We start from the raw sequence: 26,016 nt of genomic DNA, 5'->3' as shown, positions 1-26,016 counted from the left end.
GAGCAGCCTCACGTTGCACTCATCTTCTTGAGAGGAGACCACAAGGCACACACTGCACAACTAGTGGAAGCAGTAAAATCCATGCCACCATTAGAACATACGCCTAGCACACTTGTCTCACTTGACCCCCGTGGTTCCTGCATGGCAGCTGTGCTTAGCTCCATCTCACTGCTGGATAAACAAACCTTTAAAGGAAATGAGAGACTTGCTCAGTGTCACGAAGGTCTTCAGGTTCCAAAAGCCAGCATCTCTCTACCGTGCTACAGGACTGTTTTCATGAATGCAGAGTGTTCTGCCCTTTTTCTGTGGTTTTATTTTGCTCAGGCATTGAAATATTCCAGGAGTTATTCAGGGAGCATGAAGTGAATTCTGCCTCTCTGGAGATGGCTTTGCTGGATGCTGGAAGCAACAAACAACTTGCTGCTTTTGCTCTTTAGAAAAATAGATAATTTGCCGTCCACACATAAAACTGCATTGCGTGGAATAGTGTGATAGTAGGATGGTATAAGAAAAGAATAAGTATTATGGGGGCACTTCTGAATAAGTAATTGATATTGACTTAGAAGACTGGAAAAAGTTTCTTCAAAAAGAACAAGGGAAACAAACAAGTGTGGTTGCAGGCTGTGAAAGAAAATTAAATCTTGGGACTTCAAACTCATTAAGCCAAAGGGAAAAGTCAAGCTGGGAACTGGGTGTCGAAAACCTTCCTCCCCCTTTTTGGTTCCTAAGTAAGGTGACTACAAGATGAAAAGCTACACACTTCCCCATATTTTTTCCCATAAAGACATTCCTAGTGAGCTGCAAGATCATTACTCCCAGGTGTTTCTGTTAAAATTTCACCATGGCAATGTAAATTGGTAAGTTTATCTTTACAGCTGCCGCCACTCCCTTGCCCACCAGACATAAATGCATATCTGCTTCCTTCCCTAACCCATTTCGTCTATGTTATCATATGTAAAATCCAGATTCCCTGCCTTTTTCTTCTGCCCCATTTGTCTGTGTCACCTTATGTAAAAAAAAGTGCAGAATCACTGACCCAGACAGAGGTACGAATGATTATCTTCCCCTACTCCCTGCTACATGAAAACTGTGTATTGCTCCATATCCTGCCGTTTCCCCTTTAAATGTGGAGCCCTCAAAATCCTCTTCCAAGAAGGACAGACCTGTCTCCCCAGCATGCATCCTTCCCTTTGGCAAATAAACCTCCCGAAATGATTGAGACTTGTCCCTTTTCTGGATTGACAAGGGCATGGAAGTTCTGGCGGGAGGAAGAGTTGGGGACGGGGATGATGTGTTCAAGCCGCAGCACGTGTTTGTAACAGGAGCACAGAAGTTCGGAATATGGATTAAAAGATGAGTTTGAAAAGGCGGATGGGGACACAGTGTGGAGAGCATCTACTCTGCTTGTCATACCCTGTGGGCTTCCAGTGATTTCTAGACAGGGCACAGCAGGACCAGATTTGGAACCCAGGTTAATGAATTACATGAGGTTTTATTCCATAGAAAGACTTTAACTAGGAAAAAGTCTAGGAAACTAGATTTTAACTAGGACTTTTAAACTTTTTGAAGGCAAAAATAAATAAATAAATAAATAAATAAATAAATCCAAAGACTCATATCTTTATTTTCATGTCAGACTCCCATGACTAGTTTGTCAATGTAAATGTGGATGACTGTGGTGGACAACTTAACACGTGCAGTGTACATTGTAGTGCTTCAAGTTCCAAAGCACATGCTATCTACAAGCGCTGCCTACAGACAGGTAGCAAATAAACATGAATTAGGAGATATACCTAATGCTAAATGACGAGTTAACGGGTGCAGCACACCAACATGGCACATGTATACATATGTAACAAAGCTGCACATTGTGCACAGGTACCCTAAAACCTAAAGTATAAAAATAATAAAACTAAAAAAAAGAAAATATATTCAAATTTTTAGGTTAAAAAAAGAAAACAAACATGAAACATTGTCTGGGCTAAGAAATGAAGAGTCATTGACTTACGGCTTTAGGGTAATGTAGGTACTCTCAAGAATTGGTGTGTATTTCTCTAGAATGAATGACACTCATATTTATTTTGTTTCATGTATCTATGGAACTGAACATTAAGTTTGATAAATGCTTATCACAGATAGAGTAAGGGATGGTGTTCAAACATGCTGGGCACTTTAGTTGAGTGCACCTGAAGCAGGCTGAGGTTTCTAAGGGCTTTACTGAGGACAGGGCTGAGGCCTTTTGTAGTAAAGCCTAGAGGAGCTGGGGCTGGGAGGCTCTTAGGACTCTCTGGGCAGTGAATATTTACAATCCGATGCAAATAATTCAACATTTTAACAACCATTATGGACACACAAGCTGAATTGTAGCCCTGGATATGTGTCTTGAGAAAGCAAAGCTCTTATTACTTTCAAAACAAATTTCAAAATATCTATGAAAAAACATTTTGAACTCTATCACTTCTCTGTTATATTCTTTGGGGTAGTAAATTGTAGACTATGCCGTGGTCAAAACTTAACTACGAGGCTCCCCTGGAGGAGAATATGCCACCTTTAAAACAGTAAAGAACATGATGGTCAACTCTGCAAGAACCTGGTTGGAATCTCATGAGCCTTTAAAAACTACCACTGAGACTGAGTTGACCAGCAGGAGGGAACCCTCTGAGACATTTCTTCAAAACTGCTGTGACAAAGAAAGGCCTTACAAACAGGTGAGTAAATGCCAACTTGACATAATTCGAGACAGTTTGAGGAAACCAGATTCTGCATGTGTACAAGAGGAAACTTGCCCAGGACCTGATCATTACAATTTTCAGTGGTTGCCACATTCATCCTTTGCTACGCTTGCTCCTCAACCATTTTGGAACGCGTCTCTGGATTCATTCTGAGCACTCCACTGAGACTCTGAAGCATTTGTGTTGTCTTTCCACAAGGGGTGTGAATCCCCAGGGAAGTCAGGCAGCTGCTTGAGTAAGGAAGTTACCCTCCTCAGCCTAGATTCCTTATTTCATTAGGCAACAGCGTCGCCATTCAATTTCAGAAGCCTGATTCAGATCATTAAGAGAACAAGGTTTCCCTACATCTGTGATTGATCTATAGTTTCACTACATTATCACGTAGGTAATTGCTTGTGGAGCAGTCACTACAGCAGCTCGCCAACCTGGTCACAGCAGCAGGCCAGGGGGAAAGGCCAGACTTCATGACTAGTTGGTCAGTGTAAATGCTGAAGACTTTGGTGGACAACTTCCTAACAGGTACAGTAGACAAAATCATGCTTACCGTTCCAAAGCACACCACTACCTACAAGAGGTACAGATGGACATTTAGCAAATAAACATGAAACACTGTCTGCAGATTTGGCCAATGATATTGCTTGCGTGAGACAGAACATGAAGAATAAGAGCAGTTCAGGGCTGATACGCTGAAAATAAGAGCAGTTTAGGGCTGATATTCCGAAAGCCAGAAAAAGTTCTTCCTCCACATCACAAAAATATAAATTGCAGGAAGACAATTTACCAAGGGAATGATAACCTACCTAAACTTTTATATTCTTCAAGCATAAAAACTTAAAATCTACCAGTCACTGCCAAGTATCAATCTGTTTTAAATAGCTGTGATTTACTGAATACCATTGATGGCACCCAATTCTCCAATGTCAACCACATTTTGAAGTTTAAAGAAAGGAAAGATTTAAAGTGGTTTTATATATAACAGCAAACATTTGTCACGCATTAATATTTCAAACACACAACTTTAAAATAAATCAATACATGAAAGCGCATTGAATTAAAATTCTGGCATGAACTCAAACGTTAATGTATTCCATTAGTCTGCGTGGGATTTTTGTTCATTAATTTAACATCTCTGATGAGTAATATTTCGTATCTTTCTTAAGAAATTTACTCTCTTGTTTCAACATTAGTAAGAAATTATCCCCAACAACTACTCAAAATAATAACATCTAAAATTTAAGTGTATTTCTCCTATCCTTACCAGATACCCAAAAGCTGTTCAGAATGAATTTTTACCTTTATGACTTTTTAATCTACCGAGAGAAACAAAACACTCGTGCCTGCTTTATGTTCTTTGACGACAGTCAATAGGGTGGGGCTAAGAAATTGTCATTACATGGCCAGCCAAGAGGACTGAGTACAGTGGGGCAGGACAGTGGCCTGTCAGCTTTCCGCTTGGAATAGGCCAGTCTGAGAAATAAAGCTGTCACTAAGTTATAGCTATCTGAAAAAGTTCCTCCTTTCATTAGGATTTTTATTTCATACAAATAACTCACTATCCACCACCCCTCAACTAAAATATGTTCTGATTGTAAGTAGTGGGAGCAGTACGACAAGTTGCTGGAGAAAGAGAGTTGTAAAGACTGACATGAAGCCAAGAGCACAACAGCCTGTACTCACAACCTGGTTTCTGCCATTTGCAAGCTGTGTGATGACAGCCACAGGCCTTAATCTCCCCATTTCTTGCGTGTGATATGAAGCTTCCTTCCATTCTGCCATCCAATAACCCCATGACATCCAGGAGGGATTCTCTAGGTAATTTTGTGTGGCTCCATTTGCAAGCAAACTCTAAACAATCCATCATTTTCTTTGGAAGAGGTTGTTCTTATCATCTTCTTTGAAAACACTTTTTACAGAAATATTATGTAGACACAATATTCTTTTTTACTAATGGTCATCCATACGAATACGTAGCTTTGCAAATTCCTGAATCATATAAACAAATCATATGGTTTATGGTTTTTTTTTTTCCTTTTACGAAATATTGTATGTGAGAGTTATCCATGTCGTTACATGTAAAGGTAGTTTGTCTCTTTCCATGTTTATTAGTTCTACGGTTAATGAACATTTAGGTGATTCGCAGCGGTTGACAATGGCGCTTGCATCTCCTGCGGACATTCTCTGTGCCTGTTGTGCTGGAGACACGCCTGAAATGTTTCTTATGTTCAGCTTGACAGTAAAACAGTTTGCTAAAACGGTCACATCAATTCAGATTTCCACCAATAGTGCAAAAAAATCGCCATTATTGTGTTCTTTATGTTTTAAAATTTGAATTTCATGCTGTTTGTTTTAGTTGCTTTGTGCTGGGGAGGCATTGAGTACGAGAAAGGTTAGGAACCAGAAAGGGTTTCTTAGGAATTCCAAACAATCTGCAATCATATCAATCCAAGTAACACTGATGGAATTTTTGTGTTCTCACAAATGACCATAAATGATAAAGGTGACTACAATAATGTTAAAAAGATAAAATATATGCTAAGCATAAAAAATGTATGTTCTTTTTAAAATGTTCTTCTTCTCCATTTTATATGTGTATATATATTTATATCTTATATATATGACATATATATGATTCAGGTTGTTTGACAAAATATTTGGAAAGATAAGAAAATAACACAATAATGTTTACATTACGTAAGTTTTCACTATTATTATTGTTGTCTTATTAGTCCCCAAATATCAATCGACTATGCTTTTTTTTTTGTTTTGCAATTTTTGTTGGCACAAATAATGTCAGGTTTTCCTTCTTTAATGTATTTAGTTGAGATAAAGCACAATACAATTTGGGCTTCCTGGTTTTCAATCTCGGCATAGACAAGAGGGAAGATTCAGCTGAACAAATGTTTTCCCTGCATGACAGAAGGTTTCCCATTTGCCCTCTGAAGGAACAAACTTGAGGATCTTACTTGCAAAAAATCAGGACAGCCCCGTGTGGAGGGGTGGCCACTGGGTGGCTGGCAGGGACTCTGGGAAGGGCCCATCTGATCCTAAGCTGTTGCTCTGCCTCCAGCTGTCCTTAGGTTTGTTCTAGAATCAGCAACAGCAACCAGGCTAGAGCTTCCATTCCTTGGTGACAGTTCTGCCCTCCGGATCCAGAAAAATAATCATAGTGCCTTTCTGTGTACTGTGCACTGTGCGCCCTCCAAGCTTCCTCACATCCTCCTTCCGATGGGCCTTGTCATCTTCCTCTCTCTGGTCCTTCTTCGTGGCGTCTAGTACTGAACCTCACCTTCCACAGGCAGTCTGCCTCAATGTGGTTTTAAGCATGAAGTCCCCTGTTCAATGAGGCCCATGTGCTAATGAAAAAAAAGTAACTTCATTGTACCCTGTTGTCTTGGAGCTGAACTTTAAAGTCAGCCTTGAAAGTTTTCCCCATACATTACTGTTAAGCCAGACTTACCTCTCCTGATAACTTCATATCTTTTAACCGTTTTAGAATTAAATGCCAAATTTTTGACTCCTCTCTCCTTATATATATAATTGAAGTATGTGTGTGTGTGTATATATATGAACAGGCATATGCATCTATATATAAATATATTTATTTATTTATATATTTGTTATATAAATATAATACAATAAATTTGATTATATATAACTATAGTTTATATATGTATGTTTATACTTAACTATATAATTAAGCATATATTATACTATATATAAATTATGTAAGTATAATTTATACTTCTATAACATAAAAGAATCAAGTGTGTATAAGGTACATATAAATTCTATAATTTAGTTGTATTGTTTAATTATGCAACTTATATACTCTATATAACACTTTCATTAATTTTGTATTTTTTTAACTTTTAAAACCAATGTCTGATACATCTAAGTGATTACCATTTTCTGCCAACCAATGAGTTTCTTACATCTACCGTCTCGGAGCAGCTTCAAATTTGATATTCCATTTTTAACCTTTCTTTCAGTTACAGATACAAATGCCAAGTTCACTGATCAGGTTTGAGAAACAAATACTTAGAAATTTTTCTTTAGTTCACTGTTGTTCAATTATTGAGAGCTCTAGGAAAAGATCAATTAACATTTTAGAGACAAATCTGTTAATCAACCTAACTGACTATGTGATCAGTTCATTGGCATTGTAAATATTGACTTATGGTTATGTTAAGTCAGGTACGGGATGGACATATCCATAGACATGGATCAGTGTAGAGAAAGCGCAGATAGAATTTCCCTACCAGACCACATGGAGTCTTCCTCATTCACATCCACCCAGTCTGGGTGTGAGCCCACCTCCCGCCACCAACACGTCCATCCCACCTTTACTCCATTCTAACTTCAGCCAGAGTATATAGCAGTCACAAGATAATGGCAGATACAGGCAGGTATGGAAAAGGAGGATTGGCCTGGCCTGGCTCCAGGTGAAGGGAAAGCACATTAGTTTCACTCTAATAAACTTTCAGCGCAGCTTCTTTGCAACCAAAGAAGATCAAGCTAAGAACCTTCTGGCAATATCAGAAGGCATGCTGCAATGGACAATGTTCATGATGAAGTCTAAAATATATTTTGGGGCTGGGTGCAGTGGATCACGTCTGTAATCCCAGCACTTTGAGAGGCTGAGGCAGGCAGATCATCTGAGATCAGGAGTTCAAGACCAGCCTGGCCAACATGGCGAAACCCCATCTCTACTAAAAATACAAAATTAGCCAGGCATGGTGGTGTGCACCCGTATTCCCAGCTACTCGGGAGGCTGAGACATGAGAGTCACTTGAGCCCAGGAGGTGGAGGTTGCAGTGAGGCAAGATTGTGCCACTGCACTCCAGCCTGGGCAACAGAGCAAGACTCTGTCCACCGCCACCCCCCACCCCCCAAAACAACATATTTTGTTGAAATGAATTTGCCCCTGGATTCTGAGGCAGGCAAGTTCTGCGTACATCATGTGCCCCAGGGAATGGATGGCAAATAAAAACTGCTGGTTCTGATGTGTGCTTCTCAGCCCCCTCTGCATTGCATTCCCTGCAACTGACCCTTGTTTCTCTACTGGTCATCCTAAAGGAAACAGTGAAAGTATTATGGATTTAAAAATGTGTAAGATAAGAGGTATTTAGACCAGTTTGTTGAAAAATTACTAAAATCTCCAACAGGAGCTATAATGAGTTGCTTTTGCATTCTGACTTTATGGGAGTTACTTACAAACTGCAAACTGTCCCTCCGATCTACTAGTTCCTGGAGCATGGAGGATGCTGTAATTTCTCTGGCACTGCAGGGCTTGCTGTCCTCTCTGGCACGGGGCAGGTGTTCAGGGAATGCTGCCGTAAGGGGGCCAACATTCTCATCGTCACAACGTGGGGAAAGTTTAGGCAGTTTGATTGGGCATTATTTTCAAGCACAGTCATGTTATTTTAATGTGTAAATTGAAGTGGAATGGTTTTCACTAGACTGCTTAATAAACTGAATAGTTTTTTGCTGTATTAATAAGGATTACTCATTATTAGAAACATACAGGAAATGATACAATATGATCTAGGTATAAACCTTAGAAAGCAGAGAGAAAAAGAATATTCCATTACCAAACTCTGTCCTAATGACTGTAGACGCCTCATTTGGCTCAGCTGCAGGAACTCCAGGACCTTTATTTTAAGATTCATTGTGTGTAAATTACTGAATCAGGCATTTATGTGGTGTGAGGACCTTTTAGGATTAAAAGTGATACACAATACTTTTTGTGCATTTTCATGCAACCTATATGCTATAGCATTCTTAGCATGAAGATAAATACAACAGCCAAACTGCTGTGGATATTTACAGATTAGGTGCATAATAATTAAAATCAATGATAATAAACAGCCATTGATTAAAACTTAGCAATTGTTCCAGTGTATCAAGAAACTACACAAGTCCTTTGTACTGTGATAGTGATACAGCTTTACTAATAAGTTGCCAGCTGTTGACTATATGATTTCCAAAAAAAATTGTGAACAAAGGAATTAGAAGCCATTTTTAAGCTATTTATCTATCTAACTCCTAAAATTTCATGGCTAGAAAGGATGAAAATATATTACGCTCTGGTTTTTTTTCTTATAAGATGGAGCATCCTTACCTTGGAACTGAGCATTAAATCCTTTGCGTCGATGGTTGCTGTCAGAGGTGAAATGGAGTCGCAGCCAATTCTTGCTACTGATAACTGGAGAGGGGAGGTTCATGCCCGTGAGCCTAGAGAGGAGAAAGAGGAAAAAAATCTCCCTTGTAAACCAACAGAGCAAATGTCCTGTATCAAACCCACTTTAAAATCCGATTACTTAAATCCTTCATCTTGAGATGCTTAAAACAGAGCCCATGCATTAATTGACTTTGAACCTTAAAATGATCCAGATAATTTTATCTCTGCCCAAACATAAATGCTAAATCCTTTGATGGAACAAATATTTTCAAAAATATTTGATACTTTCATTCTCCTTTATCAATGGTGAAAGCAGGAGAAGGTATTCTTTCGATCTGTTAGTTGTTTTCATCAGGAAGTTAATCACAATGAATCAGAAAAAAGGAAAAGAAATAGGCAAATGATAAAATTCTGCCTTTCACAATTTGAAGACTTAGTAATTCTTTATTTATTTATTTGTTTGTTTGTTTATTTTGACACGGAGTCTCACTGTGTCACCAGGCTGGAGGGCAGTGGTGTGATCTTGGCTCACTGCAACCTCCAACTCCTGGGTTCAAGCGATTCTCCTGCCTCAGCCTCCGGTGTGGCTGGTATTACAGGCATGCACCACCATGCCTGGCTAACTTTTACATTTTTAGTAGAGACAGGGTTTTGCTGTGTTGGCCAGGCTGTGGTCGAACTCGTGACCTCAGGTGATCTGCCTGCCTCGGCCTTCCAAAGTGCTAGGATTACAAGCGTGAGACACGGCGCCTGGCCACAAGACTTAGGAATTCTATTTAACCTGAAGTAGATGCCAAGAAATTGTTTCTCATGCTTCGTAACATGCTGTATTCCTAGCATCCCATTTGCAGGACTCACAAGCGGGGCCTTTCCTACCAAAGTAAAGAAGCGGACCATTTATGAGATTGATGAGAAGAACCGAAAAAGAGATTTGAAACGGAATAAAATTATGTTTTAGGAAAGCAGTGCATTAATCTTTTAAAAATAAGATGCAATCCATTTCTGGTTAAGCTGCTTAAAATATCCAGTTCACTTTATAATGTGCAGTTTAGTTGTCAGAAACAACCACATGTTTTATTTCTTCCTATTGAAAACCTTGCGTGCTTACTAAGGAATAAAAGCATTCCAAGATATTAAAGCTCCTGCCCGTTAGAGACGCAAGGGACACATTTAGTTTTCCAGTGGCATAAGCATCACTGGATTAGGATGCTTCTGATACAGGATTGTGTGCTGGCTCGACTTTGTACTAGGTGAGGCGCCATAGGTGGATCATGTTTATGAACTTCTGTTTCCCATTGTATAAAGTGGACGTGAAAATCCCTACATCAAGGGTTGAAAGGGAAGATAGAGACGCACACGTAGATGTACCTCAAGCACATTCTCCTTGTGCTCTACAAGTGGTTGTGCATTGAATAATTATTTTGCATCTTGGTAACAAAATCTATTTTCAAAATGATGCTTATCATTGTAGATAATCTGTAAGGGTTTAAGCAAATAGCTTTTAGCAGGAACTTGAAGAAATGTGGTGCTGTGTGTGGGCCTGCCTGTGAGCGATGCAGCTGCTTGGTAAAGCTGAGGATCTCATTTCTGTGCAGAGGATTTGCTACAAAATGGGTCACCTGTGTGGAGGGCAGTTCCCTACTTATTCTATTACCTGGAGGAAGCAGCACCAGATGAAATACACAGTCAAGCTTTCTGATGTCAGGGTGTTCTATTCCAACTCTCAGGTTTAAAAATGTACAGGATCCACTTTAAGTTAAAAGCCAAACATTGACTGTAACCAATTGCAACAGTGTTTATGCCACTGTTTGAAATAATCTTCTGTAAGAGAAGTACACTGCTCAGATTTGCCTATTTGCTTGGATTTATGTAGTACTGGCTGCTGACAGCTGGACACAGCTGACTCCAAGGCATATTTAATCACCTTTTTTTAATTTTTCTGGCGAGATTATGTTACAAATTCTATAGGCCATATACTTATTTGCCTAATACGGAGAATGTCTAAAAAACTAGATTCAAAAACCCAGCAGTCTGTCCAGTTCACCTGTACTTACTGAACTTACAGGTACTTTAAAAAATCATTGTGGCCGGGCGCGGTGGCTCACACCTGTAATCCCAGCACTTTGGGAGGCTGAGGTGGATGGATCACAAGGTCAGGAGATGGAGACCATCCTGGCAACAGTGAAACCCCGTCTCTACTAAAAATACAAAAAATTAGCTGGTGCATGGTGGCAGACGCCTGTAGTCCCAGCTACTCGGGAGGCTGAGGCAGGAGAATGGCGTGAATCTGGGAGGCGCAGCTTGCAGTGAGCTGAGATCACGCCACTGCACTCCAGCCTGGGCAACACAGCGAGACTCCATTTCAAAAAAAAAATCATTGGTTTCTTTGTATATTAAAAATCACATTATCTTTATACACACAAATATCACGTACAAAAAATGTTAAATGCAGACATAGAAAATTTAAAAACCACAAACACATAGATACACACTGAAATTAAGCACAGAAGCCACCCTTTCCCCATCAGATACTATGCTAATGTAAAATATACACATAGCGAATAGTATCCAAAGCCCTCAAAATGCTGCACTGATATTTATTCAACCCCCTGTAAGTTTCCATTTCATATAGTGATATAAGACTATGAATACAAAAGATTAGCGAATGTAGGAAGATGCATGTACTTGCTGAACTTTTCACAACTGCAATCAATGCTGGTTTTGCTGTTGCTTTGAACATATATATATTTTCTCACTCACGTTATTTATTAATGGCTCTGACTGTAAAAACCAGGGGAATTTTTTTTTTTCTTGAGTCAGCGTCTTGCTTTTTCACCCAGGCTGGAGTGCAGTAGCATAATCACAGCTCACAGCAGTCTCCAACTCCTGGGCTCAAGCCATCCTCTTGCCTCGGCCTCTGGAGTAGCTGGGCTATATGTGCATACCATACCTAGATAGCTTTGTAATCTTTTAATTTTTTGTAGAGACTGGGGGATCTCACTATGTTGTCCAAGCTGGTCTTGAACTCATGGCCTCAAGAAATCCTCTCACCTTTGCCTCTCAAAGTGCTTGGATTACAGGTGTGAACCACTGTGCCAGCCTGGAATTGCATTTTATTAGCATGCCTACATTAATAATGATCCCCTCTCTACCACTACCTACACCCACATCCTCTTTACCCTCATCTGTATTTCCAAATACCTACTCAGAACAATGATAGTTTTGTGTCAGTCAACAGGATGTTTCTGTAAAGGGCCAGGGAGTATGTACGTATTTCAGGCTTTATGGGTCACATGGTCTTTGTTGGAAACTGTTCAACTTTGCCAGTGTACTTGGCAAGTAGCCACAGAATGGCAGTGGTTGTGTTCCAATAACACTTTATTTACGGACACTGAGATTTTAATTTTATATAATTTTTTGTGTCACAAAATAGTTACTTTTTAATTTTATTTTTCAATCACTTAAAAATGTAAAAGCCATTCTTAGCTGATGGGCCAGATTCGGCCTGCAGGTATTAGTTTGCTGACCCCTGCCCTAGTGTACATGAGGCGATTTGTAAAAACAAGACCGGCGCAGTGGCTCAAGCCTGTAATCCCAGCACTTTGGGAGGCCAAGGTGGGCGGATCACCTGAGGTCAAGAGTTCGAGACAAGCCTGGCCAACATGGTGAAACCCTGTCTCTATTTACCTGGGCATGGTGGCAGGTGCCTGTAATCCTAGATACTCGGGAGGCTGAGGCAAGAGAATTGCTTGAACCTAGGAGGCAGAGGTTGCAGTGAGCTACGATCACACTCCAGCCTGGGTGACAAAAGCGAGACTTCATCTCAAAAAACAAATAAACAAACAAACAAACAAACAAAAAAGCCAACAACAAAAACACTGAGCTGGAAGATAATTAGATGATGTGTAGCACCTAGTGTAATTAAGGTTTCAAAAAAAATGCCTAAGACCTGCACAAATTCCTTTTATTTTTGAGAGTCTTGCTCTGTCACCCAGGCTGGAGTGCAGTATCACAATCTCAGCTCACTGCAACCTCCGCCTCCCAGGTTCAAGTGATTTTCCTGCCTCAGCCTCCTCAGTAGCTGGGATTACAGGCACCCGCCACCATGCCTGGCTAATTTTTGTACATTTAGTGGAGATGGGGTTTCACCATATTGGCCAGGCTGGTCTCAAACTCCTGACCTCAGGTGATCCACCCCCCTCATCTTCCCAGAGTGCTGGGGTTACAGGCATGAGCCATCACACTCAGCCCTGCACAGATTCCTTTTATAGAGAAGCAAGGGTGAGGCCTTTTGACCAATTATACAATCCATTTTCCATGATGAAGCCATTCAAATGAATTGTACCCCAAAGTCAATTTTTGTACATGAATTTCCTCATTTGACCTTCTGCGTTAAACAAATGTTCATAGCCTTTTGTTGTTTGTTTGGGAAAGGGGGTTGTTTTTGATGTGGCCTTGACAGTGACACACATGTTCACTTCCAGTTTTTGTTGTTTGGGAAAGGGAGTTGTTCTTGATTTGGCCTTGACAGTGACACACATGTTCACTTCCTGTTTTTGTTGTTTGTTTGGGAAAGGGGTTGTTCTTGATTTGGCCTTGGCAGTGACACACATGTTCACTTCCTGTTTCTGTTGTTTGGGAAAGGGGTTGTTCTTGATTTGGCCTTGACAGTGACACACATGTTCACTTCCTGTTTTTGTTGTTTGGGAAAGGGGTTGGTCTTGATTTGGCCTTGGCAGTGACACACATGTTCACTTCCTGTTTTTGTTGTTTGTTTGGGAAAGGGGTTGCTCTACATGAGACCTGCCCTTAGAACTGTGTGTTATTCTATCGCTGTCTACAGGCCCGGGAGCTAATCTTATAGCTCTCATTTGACACAAAGTTGGTGCTATAAACTCAACTGTTTCTTCTTTACAAACTACGTAATTTAAAGGAAGTTGATTACTCTACAAATTAGTAGACGAAATTGTGAACTCTCTAACAACTTGGTGTTTCAGTTAAGATTGAGAGGAAAAGAATTCAACTGAAGGGCTTTGTGGGAGGCAGAATCATACCCCCTACAGACAGATACCCAAACCCTGAGGTCCTGCTCCATGGAGACTGTCAATGTGTCACCTGACATGGCTCATGGGGACTTTGCAGAATGATGCGCTTACTGAACTTGGGATGGGGAGATTATACTGGATTACTGAGTGGGCCCAATGTAATGAAAAAGATCCTTAAAGTGGAAGACAGAGGCAGCAGGAGAAGCTTCCACGTAGAGGAGCCTGTGCACGAAGGTCAGAGTGATGCATTGAGGGCTTCACCCTCTTGGCTGACAAGAAAGCTGCCGATGCCTTTATAACTGAAAACACAAAGAAACGCCTTTTCCCATACAGTCTGCAGAGAGGAACACAGCCCAGCTGACACCTTCATTGTAGATGTGAGATTTCTAATCTGTTTATTGAACATAATAAACGCATGTTGGTTTAAGTCATTGTGTTTGTGTTAATTTGTTATGGTGGCAATAGAAAGCAAATCTCTAGTTGAGATGTATACATGAAATATGTATAGCTTATATATGTCAACCATAACTCCATAAAGTGGCTTAAAAAGACCAAAACAGAAATAGGGCCTTTTAATCAGTATATCCTATTTTTCATTCTAGAATGATCCTCAAGAAAAGGACAGAAAAGGAAATATGGTAGAAGGTGACACAATTCTTATCTATTCATAACCTTAGTGAATCCATACAGTTTAAACCCTTTCTAAAATGACCAGTGATTGCAGATCTACCACTGTTGGAATGAGGTTTCCTGGAAGTCTTCTACAGCTGTTAGCCACACTTCTTTCAAGTCTGCTGGATTTGGTTTTCTAATAAACAAATAGTTTGGAAAATGAAAGAGATTATGGGGCAAATGGTGGAAAATTGGCATGAACAGAGACAAGATTCAAAGTAGAAACCTCTGAAAGACAATAGGGTGTCAGGTGCAGTGGCTCACACCTGTAATTTCAGAAATTTGGGAGGCCAAGGTCAGTGGATCACCTGAGGTCAGGAGTTTGAGACCAGCCTGGGCAACATGGTGAAACACCACCTCTACTAAAAATACCACAAAAAAAAAAAAAGAAAAAAAAGGAAACTTAGCCAGGCATAGTGGCAGACTCCTGTAATCCCAGCTACTCAGGAAGATGAGGCAGGAGAATTGTTTGAACCTGAGAGGCAGAGGTTGCATTGAGCCGGAGACTGCGACATCGCACTCTAGCCTGGGTGACTGAGAGACTGTCTCAAAAAAAAAAAAAAAAAAAAAAGTGAGGAATGGGGAAATAATGGTAGGGATCAATCAACCAATATCTTCCTGCATTAATTCAGAATGCACTGACCGTTTTCTCTCCTGATGTCCAGAAACACAGGACACACGCCTGGTGAAATCAAGTGGACCTTGCCAGGTCAGGGATATTGGGGCTTAAAAAACAAGGGAGTTGAGCAGTGAGAAAAAGAGTAACACAGAGTAATAAGCTGAGAAAGGGTCTTCTTAAGGGAATTTTGACATGCTCTATTTCTGGAGCATCTCAATCTAGGTCAGGAAATCCACAAAGCCATTCAGTGGGAATGTTGGACAGCTCCTTTAGAGATGGCAAAAGGAATTGGTTGTTCTCACTTTTTTCCCCTAAGAATACCAAATTAAGCAATTTAAAGCATTGCCAAATTCATTTCTTTCAGAGGATTCAACTGGGTTTTGCTTCTGCTAAGAGTTAAAATAAATGGAGAACTCATGGGATCCTTACAGTTACGACGACCTCCTTTGAGCTTAAATAGAACAGGACAGTCTGTTTCATTTTCTCCAAATAATTGTACCATACATTTTAGGATTCTATTTATAACATACTCCTACTTCACTTTTTCATGTAAGCTCCCTCAGCCTCACTTTTCTCAGATGGGATATAAGGGCTGAACACATTGTTCTAACATTTTACAGCACTCTGTATGTATGACTCATGCATACAAAATTGCTTATGTGACTTGAAAAATGTAGAGTCAATTTATGGAGATAATTTTCTAAAATGCATTTGGAAACGCTAATGGTTTTGGATATTGCTTTGTTTGACTACTTCTCTTACATTAAGCCAGATTTCTTATGTCTTTAGAAAATCATCAGAGAAAAGTCTGGGGGTTCCTCTGTAGTTAAATCTCTTTAACTATGATGACTCAGAAGCCAGAAGGCACTACGGCTATTGGGAGAGGCTTTCAATGATCTCCGCTCGCTGGGGGGACTCAGAAATTTAATAAACCTATTACTTGGAGGAGACCAGTTGTGGTGTCAAAATGGGGAGAAAGCCATATAAAAGATGTGCTATTTTTTTTTTGCATTTTTTGGACACGCAATCCAAATGATTTGTATTGTGGTGTTTCATTATCTCTGTTTTGCCAAAATTAAATAGAACAATCTGACCAAACAGAGACTTCCTGACACATTATGTTTTGAATGGGCTGTTATTCATATTATAAGTAAAATCACTTCTCTCATGAACATGTTTTGAGTTTATACAACTGTTCCAAGTCTTATTTTGGAGATTAGGAAAAGTAACAATGAAATAAAAAGTAGCTCTTATCTTGCAAAAACATGTAAAACAGTTAAAAGAAGGTCTATGTGTGCGTGTATACACACATACAAATACACACAACAATACCCAGACACAAATATGTAGGTATACATGCACATACACATATTTACATAGTTACCAATACTTCTAGAAGTTTAATTCAAAAGTTTTATGCACATGTATATACTATCTGGGGAAAAACAACCAAAAACTATGAAACAAAATAAAATAACACCCATACGCTATATTTAAAAGTGTATCACACAAGAGTTTTCATTCAACAGTTCTTTAATCAAAACTACCTTTTTTTTTTTTTTTTTTTTTTGAGATGGAGTTTCACCCTTTCACTCAGGCTGGAGTGAAATGACATGATCTCGGCTCACTGCATGCTCTCCCCAACAGGTCCAAGCCATTCTCCTGCCTCAGACCGCTGAGTATCTGGGATTATAGGCACAAACCACCACACCTGGCTAATTTTTGTATTTTTAGTTGAGACGAGGTTTCGCCATGTTGGCCAGGCTGGCCTCGAACTTCTGATCTCAGGTGATCTATCTGCCTAGGCCTCCTAAAGTGCTAGGATTACAGGCTTGAGCAACCATGCCCAGCCAAAATTACCACTTTCTAAAAGTCATTTCTTCTACCTGGTGCGGCATTCATGACTGTCTCTGGCAAAGGGCTTCTCTGTGCCTGACAATGATTTTTCTCCCTCTGGCTCTCTTTTTTCCTGGGAGCACTCTCTGAGGCACCATCATGCTCCACACCAGTGGCCATAAGCGTCCCTCTTGGTAACATCATCCACTCCTGCGACTCTAGCCGCGGCCTTTAGCTTTTTCTTTGTGCCCTCCTATAGTCCATTTTTTAATGAAAAACTAATTTCTAGTCTCCTGAGCCCTCCCACTCGCTCCAGCTTGGCTCGTTCTGCTTTCCAGCCTCCTCAGGTGCATGCCGCCCCCATCCCTGCTTTCTACACCCAGAGACAGTTGACTTCATGCCGGGCACCATGCAAAGCCCCACGTGCCCTCCTGACTCAGATCATCCCATGCGTTATCCCTTACCTGGAGATCAGCAGAAACATCTGTCCTGCATCCCACCTACTCTGCACCTGCCTGGTCATTCCTGGCCCTCCTTTAAATTTCAGATCATGTGTTGCATTCTCAGGGAAGCCCGCCCTGATGTCTAAGATCAGGCAGCTCCTCCTTTGCTATGCCCTCTCCTGACACCCCAGACTTACCCTTCGCAGACATTTTCAAAAGAGTAATGACTTGGTATAAGGCACATGGCTGTGCTTTGGTCAGATAGGCTGCGGTAGGTTGTCTATATCCTGTGTGACTCAGCAAGTTTGTAGCACAGGCTTATAACTCCACTTGTTATCACAGCCATGTAGCCATAACATGGGAAGGCCATGACTTGGCTCTAAGCCACTCTTGTCTGTGGAAGGTATAATTGCCCTGCTGACACTGTACAGGCACGCTGGTACCCAGAGAAAGAGAGAGAGCCAAAGCTGTCCATCTGCAAAGATGGTCGGAGGGGGGAGCCAGGACACACCTCGGCTTGGTTTATTCCCAGAGAGACAAAGAGTTAAGCTGCTGACCCTGAAGGCAAGGCAGAGCCAGCCATGCAGCCGTGTGTAAGGGGGTTGCCAGAGTAAGCAGCCTAGACAGGGTGGAGAGTGTGAGGAAGCTGCTGACGAGAGCTGCTACTGAATAGAATCATCTTTCACCTGCCTATGCCCAACCGAGTGTTCTTTCTGCTCATCCCCCAAATCTCTTCAGATCTCACCATGACATTTGGTGTACTCTTGAACTGGACACTTGGTGATTTGTAGTTATTTGCTTAATGTTGGTCATTATTGCGAGACTTGAAGCCTGTCCTGTTCTCACGGTCTCTCTGGCACGTAACAGAGTGCTGGGCATGTGGTAGGCACTCAATGCACATTGGCTGAATAAGCCAAAGAGGTGTCTTCACCCACTCCCAGAGCCCTAGGCCAGTCCCACGTCATAAAGTAGAAATGACAACATGAAACCCCCAATGTTATGATGCCAGCTAGGGTGCTGATACTTCGGATATTTTGTCCCCTCCAAATCTCATGTTGACGTCTGATTGCCAGTATTGGAGGTGGGGCCCTGTGGGAGGTGTCTGGGTCATGGGGGTGGTACTCTCATGAATGAATGGCTGGTGCCTTCCCCATGGTAATGAGTAAGTTCTCACTCTTAGTTTACTCCAGAGCTGGTTGTTTAAAACAGCCTGGCATCTCCCCCTTTCCTCTCTTTTGCTCCCCTTCTCACCCTGTGATATACCTGTGCCCCCTCTACCTTCTGCTGTGAATAAAAATTTCTTGAGGCCCTCACCAGAAGCCAAGCATGTGCTGGCACCATTTGGTACAGCCTGTGGAAATCTGAGCCAAATAAACTTCTTTTTTAAAAATAAATTACCCACTCTCAAGTATTCCTATATAGCAACACAAAACAGATCGACACAAGTGCCTTTGTGGCTAAACAGTGTCATCGCTGGATAAACCCTGTACCTTTGTACAGAAACTAGATAAGTGAGGAGATAAATGGTGGTAGGACAATGACCAGGACTCCATATTCCCAGAGGACCCAGGTCCCTGCATGCATACATAATTCTGAGGACACTCTTCACATGGAATGATTTCCTCCAACGCCTTAGACCTCAGCACCCCTGACTGGAGATGCCTTATCTCCTTATCTTAATAACCTCTATGGGAATCAAAAGACCCCATAACTCACTTGCCCTAGAAATGTCCTCAATTCCCACTCCCCACATCTGTCTCTGTCATGAAGCTCCTCAGCAGGTATTTAGCACACAGCCACCCCTTGTTTCAGAAAGTCTGGAGGCCACAGGCTCTCAGATGTATATTTCTGGTTGCACTCAAAAACACATGACTAGAGGGGACCAAAGCAGGGCTCAGGGAGTGGACAGCACACTCTCACTCCATGCACCCCTCCTTCATTGAGATTTGCACCGTGCACATTCGGTCACTAAGTCACATGTATTCCACCTGCAAAGTACGCTTCTCTCTTCTCTTCCAGCTACGCACTGCCTGTGTTCCAGTCCAAACCCTGGTGTCTCTCCTTATGCTGTAGGGAAAGTCTTCTGCATGTACTTGTGCTCCCTGCCCCTCTCTGCTCTAAACCACACTGCATAACTCTGACATGAACTACCGCAAACATAATCAAACATATATAAATAACCTATGCGTGTGAGACACCTTGCTGGGCCCTGAAGACATGTGTGTGAGTGAGCAGAGACACCCACAATCTTTGAGAGCAGAGTAACCCTGGGCGACGGATGTCACACATGAAGCATCACCAAGTGGGGATTGCAGGTTGCTGTGACTGTCTGCAAGAGAGGATTTAAACTATTCTTGGATGACAGTCCTCTTGGAGATGTGATATCCACATTGTGACTTGCCATGTGTCTGGCTAGACAGGCGCTGGGGAGTTCGTTATTTAGAGCAGTAATCACCTGAAAATTCATGGTGAAGCTAAATCACAGCACTGCCCTTTTCTCTTTATTTTATTTTTATTTTTTTTTATTTTGAGACAGAGTCTCACTCTGTTTCCCAGGCTGCAGTGCAGTGGCACAATCTTGGCTCACTGCACCCTCTGTTGCCTGGGTTCAAGGGATTCTCATGTCTCAGCCTCCCAAGTACATGCCACCACGCCCAGCTCATTTTTGTATTTTTAGTAGAGACAGGGTTTTGCCATGTTGGCCAGGCTGGTCTCGAACTCCTGACCTCAGGTGATCTTCCCACTTCGGCCTCCCAAAGCGCTGGGATTACAGGCAAGACCCACCACTCCCGGCTGCACTGCCCTGTTTTCTAAAAAAGTTTTTCATAGCTTTCAAACACCCTTAAAAAGAGATCAACTGTCTTAGTACTGAAGACCCTTTAAAATATGACTCCATATGTTTCTAGCCTCATTTCTTATCACACTCTTTCGTGAACATTGTATTCCGCCCATGCGGTTACGATCACTCCCTCGATTGTATGCTGTGCTCCTGCTTTTGCCCTTGTTCCTGCGCAGTCGCTCTATGCTAGCTCCGTGGGCTCACTTTTGCCTGTGTAAATCCTTCCCAAATTTCCAAGGTTTTTCCAAAGACATCCCTTCCAAAGACCTTTCCCTGCTTGTCTTTCATAGACTTAGCCACTCCTACCTGTACAGCATTCGTTCCATAGTCTTCCCTGGAAGTTACCGTGTGTCTTATATTATTGGTGGTTGCGTAGAGGTCTACCTCACCTCTGCACTCTGAGGGCACTGGTGCTAACTCAGACATCTTCCTCTTCTTTGTAGTATTCTGTATGCACTAGAGCCTTAACAAGTCAATTCTAAGTGGTTTCTTTACTTTTAGTTTTGCTCCTAATGTAAGTTATTAAGAGAAGTGAACCCTAACACGATAAAGCATTAAGAACAGTAAGAGAACTCTGCTCTCGTCCTCTCACATCCAGTGGCTTCCTATCAGCACTGCAGACTTGCAGGTGGGGGTGCCCAGTGGGTGAGATCTGGCATCTTCCTTTTGTTTGTCCCAGCATAGCTCCAGAGTCCTAAGGGTGGAGACAGGTCTCAGGAATCCAGTGGGGACACACCTTCACCATTGAGGAAGGAGAAAGAGGAGGATGACAGCACTTGTGAGAGATAGGGTATGACAGTCCATCTCAAACACGACAGACTTGAAAGAAGGCCGTAAAAATGGCCGGGATGCCAGCAAATCAGGCACCAGGAATTAACCCAGAGGTCAGGCAGAGAGGATCATTTGGGAGAGGATGTGACAAAGCCCATCTTCTTAAGCTTAAGGCCTACATGCCAGGGAATTGCTCACAACTCAAGCCTGAGAAATGGCTCAGACAGACAAGTAATTCGATAAGACAGTCGACAGACAGTGGCCCTGATGGCATTTCTCTATGGGTATGTACATTGGGCTTCCTGTCCATGGAAGGGACAGGGGAATGAGGCCAGCACAGGAAGACGCTTCAGCCAGGGGTGCGCTTTCATCTGCTGGACGACAGAGCTGTCACGTCCCACCTGGAAATCTCCTCACGGGCCTCTCAATGTTGGAGGACCCTCCACGGGTGACGCAGATCACACTGGCATTAAAAATCTTGGTTGCAACAAGCTAATCTGGATCCAAGTCAGTGACCTGGAAAACGAAACCTCCAAATGCCTGTTTCTAATCCTTGGCTGTATCCAGTGTCCTGGCACCTAGGATACTACTATCTGTGAAGACAGGCCTCTGAGGTTTGCCAACAGGAAGAAACAAACAGGCAGACACCCTTTGCCTCCTATAATACTTGGACATTTGAAATAGGGAGCAGTCGGCACTGGACATGGGTATCTATATCATATTTTGATTATCAAAAAAGGCAGTGTCTCCAAACACAGAGATCTCTATAATAAATTCCACACATAGTCAACACTCAAAGACTGATAATAAAGAAAATAATTAAAAAAAACATGGTAACAGTTTTGGGTTCACTGACCATTTTCTCTTGATATTATTTTTAGCATACATATTCTTTAGGAATATCAATAAAAAACACATTTTTCTCCTTAATCTTGGGGTAAGAACAAGTCTTATCCTAGCTCATTCCAAGAGCCTGAAATGAGTCTACCGTTTTCTTTTTTCTAGCAAATTTCTTATATCACTTGATAGACTGACGCAGACCTTATTCCATCAGCTGGTAAGATATCCAACGAGTCCCATGGCAACAGATGCAGCCTGGCTAATGCAATCATATGGGTCCCTAGGCAAAAAGACCAGCAGCCCTCAACATCTGAGATCATATGAGCTCTCGTAACTCCGGAGCTCTTCAGCCACTTTTCAGCATCACTGCCTGCCTCCTGCAGACCCACTTAAACCTCACTCAAGTACAGCAGCCATGCGGTTCTGCTGAGGCTGCTGTGTCTCCAGCTGGTCTGTCTGTGCTGTGCTTCCTAGGTCACGCTGACATCGTAGAAAGCAAGCTCATTCCATGCACAGGCTCTGGAATGAGGCCAAGGAGCAGCTCAGGCTCTTTTATGGAAACCAGCCGTCTTTCTCCCCGACCTGCACACTCTGCAATGGTATGGTCATTACAAACATGGACAGCAGAGTCATACTGACCTGAGTCCAAACACAACCATGGCCCTTCCCATCTGCGTGACCTCAGGCCTTTACTCAGCCCTCCTAAACCTCAAAATTGTTCACTGTGTGAATAATGATACACGCTGGTGCAGACTGCACGCTGCTGCTGTTCTCTCAAGCGTCCTTTTCTACTTCCCCCAGCCTAACTAAGGCTTAGATTTTGCTCTGATCCTCACTTTATCCCATAACATCCAAAGCTGATTCCTGACCTTATCCAAATACGTGTGTGTGGATCTGTCTCTCAACTATGTCTTATATCCACGTGCATACATATTCATGCAATACATCCTGTATATGATATATGGTATACAAGTAATACCTATATATTATGTATATTATACAGTGTATGTCTACATACACTTTGGGTTAAGAGAAGTGAACCCTAGGATGATAAAACATTAATAACACTCAGAGAACACTGCTCTCATCTTCTCACGTACACTGGCTTCCACCAGCACCGCAGCCTTGCGGGTGGAAATGCCCAGCGGGTTAGATAAATAATGTCTGTTTATTTATATATCATGTTAAAAAGTTAAAAAGTTTCCCAACTTGTTAGCTTTTTTCCATTTTACATTAATGATGTGAACATTACACGTCATTGGAGCTACACTTTTAAATATTTCAAATGTCTTCCCAGTTCCAAACTCCAAGAATGCACCAGGTATACAAAACAGAATTAATCTTTGACCCCGAGTATAGACAGCTACAGTCTATCTGATTTAGAGTCATATATTTAAAGACAAGCCAAAATGTGTGTCTTCAAAGACAGCAGAGAGAGGCTGGGCAGAGAGGTAGGAGAACTGAAGCCCAACAATTAAGGGAATCTTTAGGAAGAGTGGTTACTGGCATAGACAACCACACAGTGGCCAATTGCGACAAGGCGGAGACGTGTTCCCCGGCCGAGCGAGTATCATGACTGAGCCAGGCAGTTGGTTCAGCTTCCCACTCAGTAAATAATCTGACCTAACTGTGGAAGCTCATCTTCAACATGATTGGGAAATTGCAAGCATCCAGCCTTTAAGATGTAACATTCCTTTAGGTCAACCCATGTTTATAAATGTTTTAAATTGATTATTGTATCCAGAAAATGTATTTCCAACATATTTTTTTCTGAAAATTTCTAGTTTATGCCATAAACAAGAATATAAAATAGCAAGAGACAATTTATAAGAAAGTCCAAATGGCTCAGAGCACTGCTAAACAGAAACAAGAGTACTTTAAGTTCAACAACAGAGTGTAATATTAAATAGAAGCAGGAATTGACCATATTTTATTTTCACTTGCTCCAGAAGCCCAGAACTTTTAAGTGTTGTGTTATTGCTCCTTTCCAGCCACTCTAGCAAAGATACGTAATTTCTTTATTAACACGCAAACCAAACCGGTGTATCCCACATTACTGACACAATCTCAGAAATGGGAAGGCTTGTCCTAAGTTTTGCTGGTAACTCGCTAATCCATTAATTCCTTGGTGGATAGTCTAAAAGAAAAACTGCACAGCCTTTAGGAAATGTCCATCCTACAGCACCACTTCTTTGAAGGAGGGTCTACTTAGCATTCACTGCTTTTCAAGAATCTGCTGTGTTCCAATGGAAGATGGAAAGTGAATGGAACAGGAAAGGCCTGGCCGATTCCTGCACAGCAGGTCCACAGCACACCTGGGGAGGGTATTAGTTGCCTTTGGACAGGCAGGTGCGTTTGGTTAGAAAGTCAGCCAGGAAAAGTCACAGTTGAGGGAACTAATTAAAGAGATGACTTTTCCCTATTAGTTACTATACAGTTAAATTGATTAAAAGATGAAAACATATTTTCTCCTTGCCATGATTTTACAAGCTTTTAATGTTCACAGACATGCTGGTGGGACCTACACCACTCAAAGGCAATTTGATCATCACCATGATTCTTCCGTATATGTCAGTAACAAACTATAGTTAAATAGTGGTCTTTCGTTAAAATCATTTTGAGAAAAATTGTAAATATATTAAAAGAAAGTTGTACCAAATTAGATAACAGTATCGATTAAATATTATGTTAAAAAGCATTCAATGACACGAAAGAATATTTCAGACAGATCCGATTCCAGTGTAAAGTGACGGGCTGGACTCATTGTTTTTCTTCCACAGTTGATGAGAAAATAGAGGATAAAAAAAAAAATAAGAAAAAATATAATATCATTAAAATTAGTGACAACAATACATCTAATTTTCTATGTGCTTTCCTTTACAGATATGTATAGGCAGATATAAAAGTGATGTATCTATTTATACATCACTGAAAATCCACTTTTTTCCATTAAGAGAATGTTATAGCTCTTTGTATATCTATCTATCTATCTATCTATCTATCTATCTATCTATCTATCTATCTATGATTTGTGAATTCTGTGAACTATTCCACTGAATGAACATACCATTACTTATTTAACCAATGTCCTACTATGGCAATTTGGTATTATTTCTAATAGTTTCATAAATTTTATAGCGCACCACCTTATGACGCATATGTGTTGAATCAGCACTTTTATTTCACAAGATGGATTCCTAGAAGTAAAAAGTATGTGTCAAAAGGGATGTAGTTCTTCAGGACTTTTAAAAAATACGTATTGCAAAATTGCTCTTTACAAAAAATAGGCTTTGGGAAAAAGCCTCTGAAAGGCACTCTGTGAATTCATACAGTGACCTGCCTTTTGGTTCCCTTTTTAAGATCCGGCCAATTTTCTACCTCTGCTGTGATCCCTGAGCAGGGAAGGCTTGCGCCTCTATTTCTAGATTACTCCCTTCTTTCCGTCAGAGCAATTGGCACAGCTGCCTCCAGCAGGAGACAAAAGGCTGCCTGAAGCCCTGGCCTATGCCACACTCATACAGGTCCCTCTCGCATGACTTTGAAACATTTTACACATTGCTTCTTTCCTTGGGGCAAGGAAATACTAGGAGCAGCTGGGCACAGTGGCTCATGCCTATAATCCCAACACTTTGGGAGGCCGGGGGGTGGTGGTGGGGGGATCACAAGGTCAGGGGTTCAAGACCAGCCTAGCCTATGTGGTGAAACCCCGTCTCTACTAAAAATACAAAAATTAGCCAGCGACGGTGGTGCATGCCTGTAATCCCAGCTACTTGAGAGGCTGAGGCAGAAGATTCGCTTCAACCCAGGAGGCAGAAGTTACAGTGAGCCAAGACCACGCCACGGCACCCCAGCCTGGGCAACCAAGCGAGACTTCATCTCAAAAACTAAATAAAAATTAAAGAAAGAACATAATAGGAACACTAAGAGGCCCCTCGCACATGCAGAACAGCCATAAATGAAGGGAAGAAGGGTCTGAAAGGAAAATTGTTTTTAGTGCTTTTTTCCCGTCATGACTGACTGTTGCCCCAACACCGTGTG

The 26,016-nt window shown here is 41.5% G+C and overlaps 1 protein-coding gene across 2 annotated transcripts in view; it reads right to left on the bottom strand.

Moving 5' to 3' along the window:
* CSMD1 (CUB and Sushi multiple domains 1) overlaps window positions 1-26,016 on the bottom strand; it is a 2,032,824-nt gene that overhangs the window by 782,373 nt on the left and 1,224,435 nt on the right. For both annotated transcript variants that reach the window (XM_055289255.2, XM_055289263.2), the window contains exon 6: window positions 8,854-8,966. In XM_055289255.2, the coding sequence (XP_055145230.2) occupies window positions 8,854-8,966 (113 nt within the window). The remainder of the gene's footprint in view (window positions 1-8,853; window positions 8,967-26,016) is intronic.

Source organism: Symphalangus syndactylus, chromosome 1 (assembly GCF_028878055.3).
Source record: "Symphalangus syndactylus isolate Jambi chromosome 1, NHGRI_mSymSyn1-v2.1_pri, whole genome shotgun sequence".
Classification (NCBI taxonomy): domain Eukaryota; kingdom Metazoa; phylum Chordata; class Mammalia; order Primates; family Hylobatidae; genus Symphalangus; species Symphalangus syndactylus.
The sequence above is the reverse complement of the archived record's forward strand: the minus strand, read 5'-3'. Positions and strand labels throughout refer to the sequence as shown.